Source organism: Canis aureus, chromosome 2 (assembly GCF_053574225.1).
Source record: "Canis aureus isolate CA01 chromosome 2, VMU_Caureus_v.1.0, whole genome shotgun sequence".
In the NCBI taxonomy this organism is placed as follows: domain Eukaryota; kingdom Metazoa; phylum Chordata; class Mammalia; order Carnivora; family Canidae; genus Canis; species Canis aureus.
In genome coordinates this window covers 62,430,245-62,447,211 of record NC_135612.1, presented here as the reverse complement: position 1 = coordinate 62,447,211, position 16,967 = coordinate 62,430,245, and the positions used below count along the sequence as shown (strand labels likewise).

Sequence of the window (16,967 nt, the reverse complement as noted above, 5' to 3'; positions counted from 1 at the left end):
CCTTAGAATGTCAGATGAGACTAATAAGCCCTGGGAGCAAGCACCTCGTATGCTAGTGAGCCCCATGTAGACTGTGCCAAGGGACAGGCACTATAAGTTGCTAAGTTGTCTCAAGTCAGTTTGGTAGATTCCCTGAAACATAGTTACTTTTAAAGTCTACTCCTGGTTCATATGTGACTGATCGGATGTAGTGTGACAGCCAGGCAAGTCTGTGCTCTATGAGACTCATGCAGCCCGGGAGGCCCTCCCACAGCAAGCACAGACTCCTAGGGTTCTCAGTCATGGTCTGTCTGTGGTTTAACTACATAGGTAAGCAGAATATGAATTTTGAAATGTGATTAGAACTTTTTTTTTGTAGGCTTTACCGCCAGCACCTGTTCAGAATCACACAAATAAGCATCAGGTATTCAATGCATCTCTTCAAGACCATATTTATCCAAGCTGTTTTGGGAATACTCCAGAGTGGAATAGTTCTAAATTTATAAGTCTTTGGGGATCAGAAGTGATGAATGATAAGAACTGGAATCCTGGCACTTTCTTGCCAGATACAATTTCTGGTAAGGAACTTGTTAAAACTTTCTTAAAGGTTTAAAATGACCTGAGCTGAGTGGATTGCTGTCTCTGTTGCCGCGGTCCCCCAGTAGAAGCCCCGGGCTAGCTAGGCCCCTGCCTCCGCTGCTCCTGGGTGGCCCCTGGGCCTCGTCCCACTGCCCCAGCCACCCACGTCTGCTGCCACCAGCCATATTCCCCTGTACGGACAGAGCAGAGCAAGGCGCTGGCACCCTGTGGCTGTTTTCAGCAGCAGGCTCTCCAAGGCCCTGCACGTAGTGGATATCCCATGCCTTGGTGCTGCCAAGCCTCTTCTCTCTAGGCCTTGATGTTGGGCCTGTGGTCCTCGAACAGCAGCAACAGCCACTCAGCCCAGTGTACAGGGGTCTTGCAGCAGTGCCACCATCCACCTCAATGCTGTGACTTGTGTCACAATGTGTTCCTCTTCTGGTGCTGTATCAACCCTACATGGGATCTGTGCCCTCTAACAAGCTCCTTCCTCCCAGCTCTTGGCTGCCGAGGTACAGCTGTTACTTTAGTCGTAGGGAAAGGTGCACCTGAAGAGGGGCTGGTTGCAGCCTTATCTCTTACATGGTTAGAGCCCCTGGTGGCCCCACGCCCAGCCCCTGCATATGCTCAGAAAAGCAGGCTACACCTGACATCTGTGCTTGGAAAAGTTTTCTAGCTTTGTGACCTTGGGCAAGTTGCTTAGCCTCTCTGAGCCTCAGCTTCTCTATCTGTAGGATGGGATTAATAGTACCAAGCTCAGAAAGTAGCTTTAAGACATTAAATAAAGGAACTTTGGGAAAGCACCTAGCACGGGATTGGCACATAGTAGGTGCTCAATACATTTTTTTTCTTGGATAAAAACTAGTTGACTGATATCCTCCCAGTGAAGTCCCAGCTTCGATAGCAGCCCCGGTGTTAGGAGTTCAGTCAGCAGACATCCCTTAGGTTTTAGCGACATATTTCTAGAAGCCTTACTTCTACTATTCTTCTCTGAAGGGAGTGACATACTAGGACCAACTCTCTCAGAAACAAGACCCGAAGCCCTTCCAACGCCATCCAGCGGTGAAACACCTATGGTTTCAGAGAGCAAGGAGAAAAAAAACGCTGCAAAAAAGAAATGCTTGTACAATTTCCAAGATGCTTTTATGGAAGCGAACAAAGTTGTGATGGCCACGTCATCAGCCACCTCCTCTGTGTCCTGCACAGCCACTACGGTGCAGTCTAGCAACAGCCAGTTCAAAGTGTCGTCCAAGAGGCCTCCTTCCATAGGTAAGACCTGCGGCTTCCTCCTCACCATCTCTGTAATCACCTTATCCTCAGTGTGGCCAAAGGCCTGGGTGTAGTAATCAACTCTGGAAAATGCTCGTACACAGGCAGCATGTCCTTTGGAAGTCAGATTTGAGTTTTACTACCCCATGAACATCCTCTGGCTTTTGCCGCGCTGTCTTGCCTTTCTTCTTGGTACCTGTTGCTTTGTGAGAAGAAAAGGTCACTGCTTTCTGAGCACATGGAGGAATTTTGAGTCCTCTGAAAGCAGAAGCTTGGTGGAGAGTGAGCTGATGGGGTTCCTGGCCAGCCTGTGACACAGCCCCTGCTGCCACTGGGATCTGTGGCATACAGGAGGTGTGGCTCCATGCGCTAGTGTGAGCACAAGGAGTGGCGATCTGGAAACATGTTGAAAGCACATGGGAGCTGGCTCAGAGAGCCCTCACTAGCGAAAGTTAGGACAGTTGGAGCATCAGAAAGAATAATAGGATGGATGATAGCATACATGGTCAAGAATCCCCTGGGTGTTCAGAAAAGAGGTGGGTAGGGAAACTCTTTTTGACAAATGCTGCTGCTGTTTGATAGACATAACAGACAGGGAAGGCCACTGTGCAGCTTGTGTGACCATGAGTCTAGGTGAGCATCCCCAGTGGTTATTAAGAACAGTGGATATCTGTTTGGGGAATGTAGCATCCTCACTGTCTGACAGTAGTGCCCACAGGTGACTGGCAGATCACGAAGGGAAGATAAAGTGCCTTTTCACTGGAGGAATGTGGCAGATTACCCCCTGCACACCGATCAGATGTGACCTCACGGGCATGGAACAGACTCACATTAGTGGCTTCTCATGCAATCACAGGGGAAGGATCCAACATAGCCTTTGCAGGAGTCATGCCCCAAACATCTTTGGTAACTCTGACATGATACCATAAGCCCAGACTGGTGGGCAACTGTCCTCAATTCAGACAATGTCAGTGTTACTGAAGGAAAAAAGTTTAGAAGAGGCTAGGTTGGGGAAAAGCTGCAAAGACCGTGTGGGGGAGACAGGAGATAGGATGGGGTAGTACATGGGATGAGCATGTCATGGGGACCGTACACGTCTCGGATGTGGTTACACAGTGAAGTGTCACGTTCCCTGGGGTTTGTGCTGAGGTGTTTAGGATGCATGCAGCCTCCGGGTATTAAGCCAAAAAATTGAGTGTACATGAGAAATAAAGTAAATGTGACAAAATGTTAAGTAGTCATGAGTCCAGATGAGCGTATGGAAATTCTTTGTACTGTTCCTTCGAAGTTTCTGTAACTTTGAACATCTTCACATGAAGAGGTAGAGGAAGCTTTAGTGAAGAGACACTAATCCAGCTCAGCCGTCCTCGGTGACCCTTCTGCGTCTCCGAATGCAGGTGAGGTGTTCCATGGCGTCAAGGAGGACCACAGACACGCGGTGCCGGCCGCCCCAAGGAACAGTCCTACGGGCTTGGCACCGCTTCCCGCCCTCGCCCCTGCTGCGCTCGCCCCAGCCTCTTCGCCTCACCTAGCAAGTCTTGCGGCCCCGTCCTTTCCCAACACTGCAGCCACATCCCCCGGGTTTGTGGATACACGAAAGAGCTTCTGTCCTGCTCCAGGAGCCCCCCCACCCCCCACCACCGATGGCTCCATCAGCGCTCCACCCAGCGTTTGCAGGTGAGCCCGGGTCCTGCTGGTGCCAGAATCGAGGAGCCACACTGGCCTGTGTGTTGCAGAAGGGCTATCAGAGCTCTGCTCCCAGACACATGCAGCTGAACAAGGCAGGGAAAGACACTGGGAAGGGGCATGCCTAGTGGAGGCCAGGGTCCCAGGAGGATGCTAGTCTTGCCTCTAGTCCTCAAAGGTGGAGCCACCATGGATCAGGTACACAGATCACCACCTAGCCACCGGCAGCAAGAGGGGAAGGGGCTGGGCATTTTTTAAGTTGTATTTGTTACACATTGAGTGAAGAACACTAGAAATATTCAACAGCTTGCTTTATTTTTGTTTGTTTTTATTTTTTTAACTCAGTTAATTAATATAATGTATTACTGGTTTCAGAGATAGAGGTCAGTGATTCATCAGTCTATATTACACCTAGTACTCCTGACATCATGTGCCCTCCTTCATGCCCATCACCCAGTTACCCCGTCCCGCCATCCCTTCCCTTCCAGCGACCCTCAGTTTGTTTCCTGTGATTAAGAGTCTCTTATGGTTTGTCTTCATCTCTGATACCGTCTTGTTTTATTTTTTCCTCCCTTCCTCTATGATCCTGTTTTGTTTCTTAAATTCCAGATATGAGTGAAATAATATGATAATTGTCTTTCTCTTATGGACTTATTTCACTGAGCATAGTACCCTCTAGTTCCATCCACATTGTTGCAAATGGCCAGATGTCTCCCTTTCCCTCCCCTCCCCTTTTCTTTCTTTTTTATGATGGCCAAGTAATATTCCATTATACATATATATGTGTGTGTGTGTGTATATATATACCACATTTTCTTTATCCATTCATCTGTCAATGGACATCTGGACTCCTTCCATAGTTTGGCTATTGTGGACATTACTGCTACAAACCTTGGGGTGCAGATGCCCCTTTGGATCACTACATTTGTATCTTTGGGGTAAATACTCAGTAGTGCAATTACTGGGTCATAAGGTAGTTCTATTTTCAATTTTTTGAGGAACCTCCATACTGTTTTCCACAGTGGCTGCACTAGCTTGCATTCCTACCAGCAGTGTAAGAGGGTTCCCCTTTCTCTGCATCCTTGCCAACATCTGTCCTTTCCTGACTTACTCATTTTAGCCATTCTGACTGATGTGAGGTGGCATCTCACTGTGGCTTTGATTTGTATTTCCCTGATGCTGAGGGATGTGGAACGTTTTTACATGTGCCTGTTGGCCATGTGTAGGTCTTCTTTGGAGAAATGTCTGTTCAGGTCTTCTGCCCATCTCTTGACTGGATTATTTTCTTTTGGTGTTGAGTTTGATAAGTTCTTTATAGATTTTGGATACTAGCCCTTTATCTGGTATGTCATTTGCAAATATATTCTCCCATTCCGTAGGTTGTCTTTGGTTTTGTTGACTGTTTCCTTTTCTGTGCAAAGCTTTTTATCTTGATGGAGTCCCAGTAGTTGATTTTTGCCTTTGTTTCCCTTGCCTTTAGAGATGTGTCTAACAAGAAGTTGCTCTAAGGTCACAGATGTTGCTGCCTGTATTCTCCTCTAGGATTTTGATGAATTTCTGTCTCACATTTAGGCCTTTCATCCATTTTGAGTCTGTTTTTATGTATGGTGTGAGGAAGTGGTCCAGTTTCATTCTTCTGCATGTGGTGGTCCAATTTTCCCAACACTATTTGTTGAAGAGACTATCTGTTTCCCATTGGATATTCTTTCCTGCTTTGTCGAAGATTAGTTAACCATAGAGTTGAGGGTGCATTTCTGGATTCTCTATTTTGTTCCATTGATCTGTGTGTCTATTTTCCCAAGACCATTCTGTCTTGATGATTACAGCTTTATAATAGAGCTCAAAGTCAGGAACTGTGATGCCACCAGTTTTGGTTTTCTTTTTTAACAATCCTTTGGCTATTCAGGGTCTTTTCTGGTTCCCTACAAATTTTAGGATTATTTGTTGCAATTCTGTGAAATAAGTTGATGGTATTTTGTTGGGATTGCATTGAATGTATAGATTGCTCTAGGTTGTATAGACATTTTAACAATATTTGTTCCAGCAGTCCATGAGCATGGAATATTTTTCCATTTCTTTGTGTCTTCCTCAATTTATGTCATGAGTGTTTTATAGTTTTCTGCATATAAATCTTTGCTTCTTTGGTTAGGTTTATTCCTGGTCATCTGAGTTTTTGGTGCAATTGTAAATGGGGTCGACTCTTTGATTTCTCTTTTTTTCTGTCTCATTTTTAGTGTATAGCAATTTTGATGCAACTGATTTCCATGCATTGACTTTGTGTCCTGCCACTTGCTGAACTCATATATGGGTTCTAGCAATTTTGGGGTAGAGTCTTTCTTTTGAGTTTTCCACATAGAGTATCATGTCATCTGTGAGGAGTGAGAATTTGACTTCTTTGCCAGTTCAGATGCCTTTTATTTCTTTTTGTTGTCTGATTGCTGAGGCTAGGTCTTCTAGGATTATATTGAACAACAGTGATGAGAGTGGATATTGTTGCTGTGTTCCCAGTCTTAGGGGGATAACTCTCAGTTTTCCACCATTTAGAATGATATTCACTGTGGGCTTTTTGTAGATGGCTTTTATGATATTGAGGTATGTTCCCTTTATCCCTACGCTATAAAGAGTTTTAATCAAGAAAGGATGCTGTATTCTGTCAAATGCTTTTTCTGCATCTATTGAGAGGATCATATGGTTCTTGTCCTTTCTTTTATTAATGTAGTGTATCTCATTGATTGATTGGTGGCTGTTGAACCACCCTTGCAGCCCAGGAATAAATCCCACTTGGTCCTGGTGAAAAATCCTTTTAATGTACTGTTGGGTCTTATTGGCTAGTATTTTGATGAGAATTTTGGCATCCATGTTAATCAGGGATATTGATCTATAATTCTCCTTTTTGGTATCTGGTTTTAGGATCAAGGGAATGCTGGCCTCATTTCTTTCCATTTTTATTTTTTTGAAACAGCTTCAGAAAAATAGGTATTAAGTGTTCTTTAAATGGTTGGTAGAATCCCCCTGGGAAGCCATCCAAACCTGGACTCTTGTTGGGAGATTTCTGATTACTGCTTCAATTTCCTTGCTGGTTGTGGGTCTGTTCAAGTTTTCTATTCCTGTTTCAGTTTTGGTACTTTATATGTCTCTAGGAATACATCCATTTCTTCTAGATTACTTAATGTATTGTCATTTAATTGTTCATAATGTGTTCTTATAATTGTATATCTTTGGTGTTGGTAGTGATCTCTCATTCATTTTATTTATTTGGGTCCTTTCTCCTTTCTTTTTGATCAGTCTGGCTAGGAAACTTAATAAACTAGGAGTTTATCAATCTTCTTAATTCTTTCAAAGAACCAACTCTTAGTTTCATTGATCTGTTCTGTTGTTCTTTTGGTTTCTGTTTCATTGATTTCTGCTCTAATCTTTATTATAATTTCTTTTTCCTGCTAGGTTTAGGCTTTACTTGCTGTTCTTCTTCCAGCTCCTGTTTGTATAAGATTAAGTTGTGTACTTGAGAGCTTTTCTGTTTCCTGAGGAAGGCTTATATTGCTATATACTTCCCTCGTAGGACCACTTTTGCTGCATCACAAAGGTTCTGAACTGTTATGTTTTCATTGTCATTTGTTTCCATGAATTTTTTTTAAGTTCTTAATTTCCTGGTAGACCTATTCATTCTTGAGTAGGATTCTCTTTAGCCTCTGTATATGAGTTCTTTCCAAATTTCCTCGTGATTGAGTTCCAGTTTCAAAGCATTGTGGTCCGAAAATATGCAGGGAATGATCCTAATCTTTTGGTACTGGTTGAGACCTGAGCTGTGACCCAGTATGTGATCTCTTCTGGTGAATTTCCATGTGCACTTGAGAAGAATGTATATTTTGTTGCTTTAGGATGGAATGCTCTAAATATATCTGATGTCCATCTGGTCCAGTGTCAGTTAAAGCCCTTGTTTCCTGATTGATCTTCTGTTTAGATGATCTGTCCATTGTGGTGAGTGGAGTGTTAAAGTCCTCTACTATTATTGTATTATTATCCATGTGTTTCTTTAATTTTGTTATAAATTGGCTAATATCATTGGCTGTCCTCATGTTAGGGGCATAAATATTTACAATTATTAGATCTTTTTGGATAGACCCTTTAATTATGATATAGTGTTCTTCCTCATCTATTATTACAGTTTTTGGGTTAAAATCTAATTTGTCCGGTATGGATTGCCACACCACCTTTCTTTTGATGTCCATTGCATAATAAATGGTTTTCCACCCCTTTGTTTTATTTTTTTTATATTTTATTTATTTATTCATGAGAGAGGCAGAGACACAGGGAGAGGGAGAAGCAGGCTCCCTTGGAGAGCCTGATGTGGGACTCAATCCCAAGACCCTGGGATCACACCATGACCAAAGACAGATGCTCAAGCACTGAGGTGCCTTGCACCTCCTCATTTTAAATGTCTTTGGTCTAAAATGGGTGTCTTAAAGACAGCGTATTGATCAGTCTTGTATTTTTATCCAGTTTAATACCGTACCTGTGTCTTGATTTTAGCCCATTTACATTCAGAGTAACTATTGAAATATATTAATTTAGTGCCATTGTATTATCAGTAAAGTCACTGTTTCTGTAGATTGTCTCTGTTCCTTTCTGGTCTCTCTTACTTTGGGGCTCTCTCTTCGCTTAAAGGATCCTCTTTAGTATTTCTTGTAGGTCTGGTTTAGTGATCACAAATTCTTTAGTTTCTGTCCTGGAAACTTTTTATCTCTCCTTCTATTTTGAATGATATTGTAGCTGGGTAAAGTATTCTTGGCTGCATATTTTTCTCATTTAGCACCCTGGACATATTATGCCAGTCTGTTCTGGCCTACTAGGTCTCTGTGGATAGATCTGCTGCCAATCTAAAGTTTCTACCCTTATAGGTTACAGACCTCCTGTCTCAAACTGCTTTCAGGATTTTCTCTTTGTCTCTGAGATTTCCTAGTTTCACTGTTATATGTTGGGGTATTGGCCTATTTTTATTGATTTTGATGGGGGTTCTCTGTGCTTCCTGGACTTGGATGCCTGTTTCCTTCCCCAGATTAGGGAAGTTCTATGCTATAATTTACTCTAATATACCTTCTGCTCCTTTCTCTTTTTCCTCTTCTTCTGGGATCCCAGTTGTTCTAATATTGTTTCACTTTATGGTATCACTTACCTCTAGAATTCTCCCCTCGTGATCCAGCAGTTGTTTCTCTCTCTTTTTCTCAGCTTCTTTATTCTCCATCATTTTGTCTTTTGTATCACTGATTCTCTCTTCTGGTTCATTTATTCTAGCAGTGAGAGCTTATTTTATTGTATCTCATTAATAGCCTTTCTGATTTTGACTTGCTTAGATTTTATTAATTCTTTTATTTCTCCAGAAAGGGATTCTCTAGTGTTTTCCATGCTTTTTTTCAAGCCAAGCTAGTATCTTTATAATTGTTTTTTTTTTTAAAGATTTTATTTATTTATTCATGAGAGACACAGAGAGAGAGAGAGACAGAGACACAGGCAGAGGGAGAAACAGGCTCCCCACAAGGAGCCTGATGTGAGACTCGATCCTGGATCCCCAGGTCACACCCTGAGTCGAAGGCAGATGCTCAACCACTGAGCCACCCAGGCGTCCCTATCTTTATAATGGTTATTCTGAACTCTGGTTCTGACATCTTACTTACCTCCATACTGATTCGGTCCCTAGAGTCAGTACTGCCTCGTGTTCTTTTTCGAGGTGAGTTTTTCCATCTTGTCATTCTTGCAGAAAATGGTTGCTTTTATATTTGTAGAGTTGTTGCCATTTTCTTAGAGCTCTGGTTGAGTTCACAGGTGTTGGGAATGATTTGATAGCTACCCAGCTGAATTCCTGGGACCAGATGAAACTAAGGTCTACTCCTCCGCCATCTTGGACACTGACAACAGTTTTAAAAAGACAATTTTTGTTATCTGTTTGAAGCCATGAAGTGGTGGTAGGAGAGACTGTGCCCTCCGAGCCCACATCACCTTTCCTGTGTGACTCCCAGCGTCCAAATGACCACTTGCCCTCTGTGCCCCTCTTGGGGCAGCTGTTGTTAACTAGCCCATGTGTGGTTTTGCAGCGACCCCGACTGTGAGGGGCACCGCTGTGAGAACGGCGTGTATGACCCACAGCAGGACGACGGGGATGAGAGTGCCGACGAGGACAGCTGCTCTGAGCATAGCTCTAGCACCTCAACCTCCACCAACCAGAAGGAGGGCAAGTACTGTGACTGCTGCTACTGTGAGTTCTTCGGGCATGGTGGGGTAAGTACCCCTGCTGGGATAAGTGCCCCAGGGGCGGGCAGCGAGCAGGTACTTAGAACCAGCGGGTGCCAGGTGGAATCCTCGGTGTGATCATACTGTGTGTAAAGCTTCATTTGCAGTGTGGTTAAAATCAAGGTGTGGTCTAAAACAGTGGTTTTGCTCCTAGGTTGTGCTTATCTTGAAGAAATAACAAAAAAAAAAAAAAAAAATGTTTGCCCAAAGATCTACCTATAAGGATTTCATTACTCCATTTTTGCATTTGTTTGTGATTTTTAAATCAGTTGATGAGCTAGGGGCCTCACGAACAGCCATCTTTGGGAATTGTTGGGTCCAGATCATGCACAGCCCACGTGCATGATGGGGGCGGGGGGCACTTGCTGTACATGGTGTGCGCTGTGGGACACCTCACGGTCTCAGTACAAGCAGATGTCAGCCATGTTGTGCCTAGGGGTGGCTGATAGGAAAAGCAATGGCTGGTAGTTGCTTTTCTTACTGCTGTCCTGTCTGCACTTGCTGAACATGAGTACACACACATGCAGTGCCAGGAAGAAATATTGGCAGGGAGATTGAGAGCAATTTTCTTTTTCCCTTTTGGCACTGAATAAGAAACCCATAAACGAATGAAAAGATTCTACAAATGCATTTATTGACATGAAACAATAATCACACTGCATTATATAAGAAGTAGATTAATCAGTATATGTGATTTTTTTTTAAGTTTAAAAATGTCCATTTGTGTACATAGTTGTACATGTTTTACCATATTTTTCACGAACATGTGCAGGTTGAGGGGTTGGTGCCAGAACAAATCTTTGGGTCACTCTAGAGCAGGTTTTCCTTGTTCCTGCCACTTGTTCATCTTCCTTATTTTTCACCATGAACATGTATTACATAAGTAATAAGAAAACTTTTGTTTTTAGAGATACATTCTGAAATTTGCAATATTCAGCGTCATTAAAACTTGAAGCTTAATTCAACCACACTTTCCTTTAACTGCCTTAGCCTCCAGCTGCACCAACAAGTAGAAATTATGCAGAGATGAGGGAGAAGCTTCGTTTGCGGCTGACCAAGAGGAAAGAAGAGCAGCCTAAAAAAGCGGACCAGCTCTCAGACAGAGAGAGTGTGGTTGACCATCGAAGGGTGGAAGACTTGCTGCAGTTCATAAACAGCTCAGAGACCAAGCCTGTGAGCAGCACTCGAGCCGCCAAGCGAGCCAGACACAAGCAGAGGAAGGTAAATGGCATGCCAGTGTGGTTCTGCTCAAGGGCGACCTGAAGAGCCCAGCTGGATACAGCAGGCCTTGGGAGCCTGACTGTCACTGTCTCTGTCTCTGCGGCCTGAGCTGGAGCTGGTCAGAACCCCAGGTTGTATTTTCAGGACATGGCTTTCCCTCTTATAACATAGATCTAAAATGGGCCTTTGGGTCCCTGTGCCCCAAGGGGGCATGCTGCAGCAGACCCTTGGCCGCTGTCTGTGGAGGAAGAGCCTTGTCTCTCAGGGAGGTTGAGGAAAGAGCCCCTGGATGTGAGGGAATAGGAGGGGGTCACTTAGACACAAGGCTGAGACAGGGCCCTTGGCCCAGCAGTATCCTTCAGACATAGTCTGAGTGCCCCACCCCATGTTCCTTGTCCCTCAACTGGCAGAGGAGAGTCAGTCAGAGCCCTCCCAGAAGAGGTCAGGCATGCAGCATTGGTGGCCAGGGTCCAAAAGTAAGACGGACAGCTATTGTTAGCAGCCCTGGGCACCACCACGGGGCGTGGGCTGTCCTGGAAGCAAGCGTCTACCAAGACAAGCCAGGTTGGCCCAGCAGTGGGCGTGGCATGCAGAGGCTGTCGACCAGTGTGTGACAACTTGTAGTCTATACTTCACTAGTGAAGGGAGGGATAGTGTCTGCTCTTTGGCAGGACAGTGCGCCCTGGGGCTGGGCCCATGCCATGGATGTCCCTGCTTTAGCTTCCTCAAGAGCCAGACTATGCCAGGCAGATCCAGGCTGTGTACAGAAGGAACATGGGACGACAATGGAGGCTCTGACGGCAAACAGGAGGCTTGGAGAAGAACCTGGGCCCCTGTGAGGTCCAGCAGAGCCGGGGTGGGAGGACATCCCAGAGTGTACTGGACAAGGAGCTCCCACCTTTAGCTCCTTGTGATGGGGAGACAGTTGGGATCGCTCCACCAAAGTGGAACACCCCATCTTCATAGAGCATCTGGTTGACGGACTGGTTGTGAGTTTCCTGTAGATTCTGTCCTGGGGCAGATTTGCTCCTGACCTGTGCTGTGGGAGGCACTCTGCTCACTAGACACAGGGCCACTCTGGGAGCTGCTTCCAAGGTTTGCTTTTAACAGATGGAACCAGGCTTTTAAATAAGTGTTACTTGAATTGTCAAGTTAAATTTTTTTTAAGTAGTGCCTACTGGGATGTTGTGAAAAATAATTGAAACTTGGAAGGACTTTTATTTTTTTTAATCATATTGTTTTTTACTTTTGAAAGGATTTTAAATGCAAAATATATTTGCCAAAGCTTTTACTGGAGCTCAGTGATGCAGAGTCGTGCACTTTTAACAGACTAAATTTGTTTTCTGAGCAAAAGGAATAGTTTCCCTGGGGGCTTCTGGGTTAGGTGTCATTTGGAATGAAAATTAACTTCATGCCAAGCTGGAGGGCAGAAATAGGCAATGTCTGCCTGCTATGTGATGTGGAACATACTAGAATGTCACTTGCTCTCTCACGCTGGTGAAAATATGTTGGGAGTTTGGTGTATCTGCTGTGGTGGGAAAAAGGAATTTCAAGTTTGTAGTGTATACTTTTTACGTGTCCTGTTGATGTGCATGTGAATGCACCAGCCTCACCTGGAGAGGCGGCCCACTGGCAGCTGGTTGGCTGCTGTGTGACCGGTGTGTACCTTCAATCATGTAACCATCCAGCCCCCGTGTGCAAATAGGAGGCTGGAGCAGGGCAGACACAGCAGCTGCTTTGACCTTGTTTTATTTTATTTATTTATTTCTTAAGCAGGCTCCATGCCCAGCGCGGAGCCCAGTGTGGGGCTTGAACTCACGACTGTGAGATCGAGACTTGAGCCGAGATCAAGAGCCGGCTAAGCCACTCAGGTGCCCCTACCTCGTTTTAAAGACATGCTTAGCCACTAGAGCAAAGGCTATCGGGAACTTTTTGTTACGGAGCCCTTCCCCCACCATCATCAATAAAGTAATAAATGTATACCTTAGTAGAAAGAATAAATCTAGTAATCCTGGAGAGTAAACTAATTTGGGTGAGGTACGTTTTAAGCTACTTGGCTTATTATAACCTGTTTCAGAGTATATATTCTTGTTATATGACTTGTTTTTTAAAAAATTTTATTTTTCTTGTGTGTTTTAATGTTTAGAACACTCACTCTTGTCTTATGTCTTCTTTTCCCATCGGCAGCTGGAGGAGAAAGCTCGCCTGGAAGCTGAGGCCAGGGCCCGGGAGCACCTGCACCTCCGTGAGGAGCAGAGGCGACAGGAGGAGGAGGAGGAGTTTCAGCGGCTTCAAGAGCTTCAGAAGCTGAGGGCCGTGAAGAAGAAGAAGAAGGAGAGACCAAGTAAAGACTGTCCCAAGTTGGACATGCTTGCTAGAAACTTCCAGGCAGCAACAGAGTCTGTACCTAACTCTGAAACCATGCACAATGGCTCACTAGAGCAAATGGAAGAACCAGAAACCTCCTCTCTCTCTCCTTCCACACATGGGGACCACTCAGAGGCCAGGCCGGGGCCGGGGGTTGATGGGGATGCTGCCAGCCCAGTGGACGCCAGAGACTCCAAGCTTCTCCTCCCTAAGGAGGCCAGTGGGAAGCAGCAGGAGCCGCTGTCTTTCCTCCTCGACATAATGCATCACCACAAAGAGGGGAACAGCAAGCAGAAGCTCAAGCAGACCAGCAAGGCAGGCAGTGAGCCTGCGAGGAAGCCGGCCGAGCCCCCCCGAGCCTCAGAGGGCCAGCCCAGACCAAGGCCCCAGACAGAGCCAAAGGCCAAGGTGCTTGACCTGGCTTCCCTGGCAGAGCAGAAGAGGGAGGAGAGAAGAGTGAACAGTAACAACAATAACAAAAAGCAGCTGAACCATGTCAAGGAGGAAAGGCTGCCTCCGGCCCCCCTGGAGCCTGCTCCGCCCAGCGAGCCCCTGCCGGACAGCAAGCTGGTGCTGGCGGACTCTCCACAGCCCAAGGGCAAGAGCAAGAAAAATAGGAAGAAGAAAGGAGACAGAGTCAACAGTTCAATCGGTAAATAGGGAGCAGAGGGGTCTGTGTGCTGGTGCCCCGGCCTCTCCTGGCCCCGGGCTCTCCGTGGCTTGGCCACAGCAGTGAGACACAAATAGCCACTATCGTTCTCTTTTATTGTTTGGAAATTACTACAGATGTGCAGAGAATTCCTCTGTGCACCGGTCCCCCAAGCTCTGTTTCCACATCTGCTTTCTCTTTCTCCCTCTTTCATTGTTCTTGAACTGAAGAAGAATACTTTCAGCGTGAAGCTCCTTGCCCTTAAATACTCCAGTCTATATTTCCTCAGAACAAGGGTACTCTCTTAGGAAACCACAATACCATTAATCAAAACTAAGAAATTATTACTGACACAATGGGATAATCTAATTATAGACCTTATTGCTATTTCTCCAGTTGTCCCTTTAATGTCCTTTTATTTATTTTTTAGGTTTTCTAAAAGCTTTATTTAAATTCAGTTAATTAGACATATCGTATTCTTGGTTTCAGAGGTAGAGGTCAGTGATGTGTCAGTTTTCTGTAATACCTCAGTGCCCATCAACCGTTTACCCCATCTCTCTCCCCTCCCTCTCCCCTACCCCCTTCTCTCCCCCAACCCTCAGAGAAAAAAAAAAAGTTACTGTTTTTCCTGACACAGGATCCAGTCCAGATCACATATCCTCTCTCTTTAATTTCCTTTAATGAATCGGTTCCTCAGTCTCTTGTGACCTTGACATTTCTAAAAAGTACAGTCCATTTATTTTTTACAATAATTTATTGTTTACAATAATTTCAGTCTGGTTTTATGTGCCATTTCTTCATGATCAGATTCAGATTGTGTATTCTGGGCAGCAATGCCAGGGAAGTGGTGGGTGCTTGCTGGTGCCTGCTGTGGGGGGGCACAGCATCTAGTGACAGGGACTCAGCCTTCCTGCTGTGAGGCTCACACTTTTCTCCTTTGCTCTGATGGGGACGGGGTCTCCTGCTGCTGCTAACATTCACCAGCGAGTCTTGCCCAAAGTGGCTGTTCCCAAGTTCTTTGCCAAGTGGTTATTTTTCTAACATTACTATTCCCTATGTGCGTTTCTTATTTGGTGTTCTGTGGGAGGCGCCTCCTTCCCGTCTCCCCTGTGTATTGTTTGCATTCATTCAGTTATTTATATCAGGGTGGGTTCATGGAATCTGTCTTCATGCTGTCAATTAGAATCCATTACTGACCCCACATATTTTGGTCCCCTGGCTGTCCCTGAGTCACAGTGGGAGCCCCTTTGGGTGGTCCCTCAACCCCATCATTCTTGGAGTACTTGCATCCTTTCCTGCACAGTCAGGAAAGGTATTCTGGGCTTATCTTGTGCTTTCCTGCCCCAGCTCTGAATCTACTACTTTCCAAGAAGCCCTGGTTCTTTTCAGAGCAGAGTGGCATTGAGAAATCCAGACACAGGGGCTGCTGGTGTGTTGTTGCTTTTAGACCCTTCCTGTCAACACAGCAGGGCAAGTGGGGGTGTGTGTGTGTTTGTGTGTGTGTGTGTGTGCGCGTGCGCGTGTGCGCACATGTAGCCTACACAAGCAGCTGGTGTATTTTCTGTAATAAAAGCCGAGTTCGGGATCCTTGGGTGGCACAGCGGTTTGGCACCTGCCTTTGGCCCAGGGCGCGATCCTGGAGACCCGGGATCAAATCCCACGTCGGGCTCCCGGTGCATGGAGCCTGCTTCTCCCTCTGCCTGTGTCTCTGCCTCTCTCTCTCTCTCTCTCTCTCTCTGTGACTATCATAAATAAATAAAAATTTTAAAAAATAAAAATAATAAAAATAATAAAAGCCAAGTTCACACTGATGGCTCTGGTGGTGCTCTACCTGCACCTCCCTCCTTCAGCATGGCTGTGCAGCAGTTCACCACAGTGTGCATCCAGGAATGCTCGCCCTCCCTGCTGGAAAAGACAATGGCCTGGCTCTGTGGCCGCGTTCCCTCGGGGTGTCTCCAGGCTGAGGGCACACTGCTGCTCTAGGCTTCTTAGCCTGTTTGCATGCCTCCCCCTCCTCACTCCCAGCCCAGTTTTCCTCTTTCCACCTCGCGTCCACCCGCTCCCTATAGGGATGACTCAGTGTCTTTTCTTTTTTGCACAAAAGGTAGCACAGTAGAGATCTTTTGCCCTTTGATTGCCCCTCCCGCCAACTGAACATAAGCAGGAAAGCTGTGTGCATGGGCTCCCGGCCTTGTGTCCTTGGTTCGTCATCACTCGTCATCACAGCCAGGGCCTCTGTGGGGCCAAGTTTCCTCAGGAACTCCCTAGAAGGTGGAGTGCCGAGTCCGAAGGCAGCACCACAGTCCTGGTAATTGAAGCCAAGACAGGAGGGGACAGGAATCCCCAGTGTCGCTTTCATTTGCATTTTCCTCCAATACAGTGAGGTATTTTGAAGGGCTATTTTGTCTCTTTTTTGTGAATTTTCTGTTCATATTTTTTTCTTGTTTTTTAGTTAGGTTTTGGGTTTTTTTCCTTGCATTTTTAAGACTCATATATGAGAAATATTCGCCTTTTTACCTGCATCATAGGCTGCAGATATGTACTCCTTTGGACTGTGTCTCTGTGGAAGTTTTTTTGGGGTTTTATATAGTCATTTCATTGATCTTTTAGTGCCTCTGGATTTTAAACAATGATCAGAAAGCATTAATCTAACATTAAGGTAGAAGAGGAGTGTGCCCCGTATTTCCACCTTTCTCATTTAGCCCCTGGTACACTTGGAGAGCCGTGGGTCTAGTATTATTTTCTTAAATGGTTAGCCTGCTGGCTCAGCATCAGTTAATAAAAATTCATCCTCCCCCATGATACAAGATGCCCCCTTTGTGCTACAGTAAGTTTCCCTGTGTCTTGGGTCTATTTAGGATTCTCTCTTCTTTTCCTCCTTGCTTTATGTGCCACTGCTGCACTGACTTGGTTATCTCGGGCACTCCATGTG

The 16,967-nt window shown here is 45.3% G+C and overlaps 1 protein-coding gene across 4 annotated transcripts in view; it reads left to right on the top strand.

The window, feature by feature from the left end:
• FAM193A (family with sequence similarity 193 member A) overlaps positions 1 to 16,967 on the top strand; it is a 161,903-nt gene that overhangs the window by 129,489 nt on the left and 15,447 nt on the right. For all 4 annotated transcript variants that reach the window (XM_077876131.1, XM_077876127.1, XM_077876130.1 and 1 more), the window contains 6 exons: positions 359 to 557; positions 1,555 to 1,827; positions 3,225 to 3,504; positions 9,603 to 9,786; positions 10,789 to 11,019; positions 13,207 to 14,038. In XM_077876131.1, the coding sequence (XP_077732257.1) occupies positions 359 to 557; positions 1,555 to 1,827; positions 3,225 to 3,504; positions 9,603 to 9,786; positions 10,789 to 11,019; positions 13,207 to 14,038 (1,999 nt within the window). The remainder of the gene's footprint in view (positions 1 to 358; positions 558 to 1,554; positions 1,828 to 3,224; positions 3,505 to 9,602; positions 9,787 to 10,788; positions 11,020 to 13,206; positions 14,039 to 16,967) is intronic.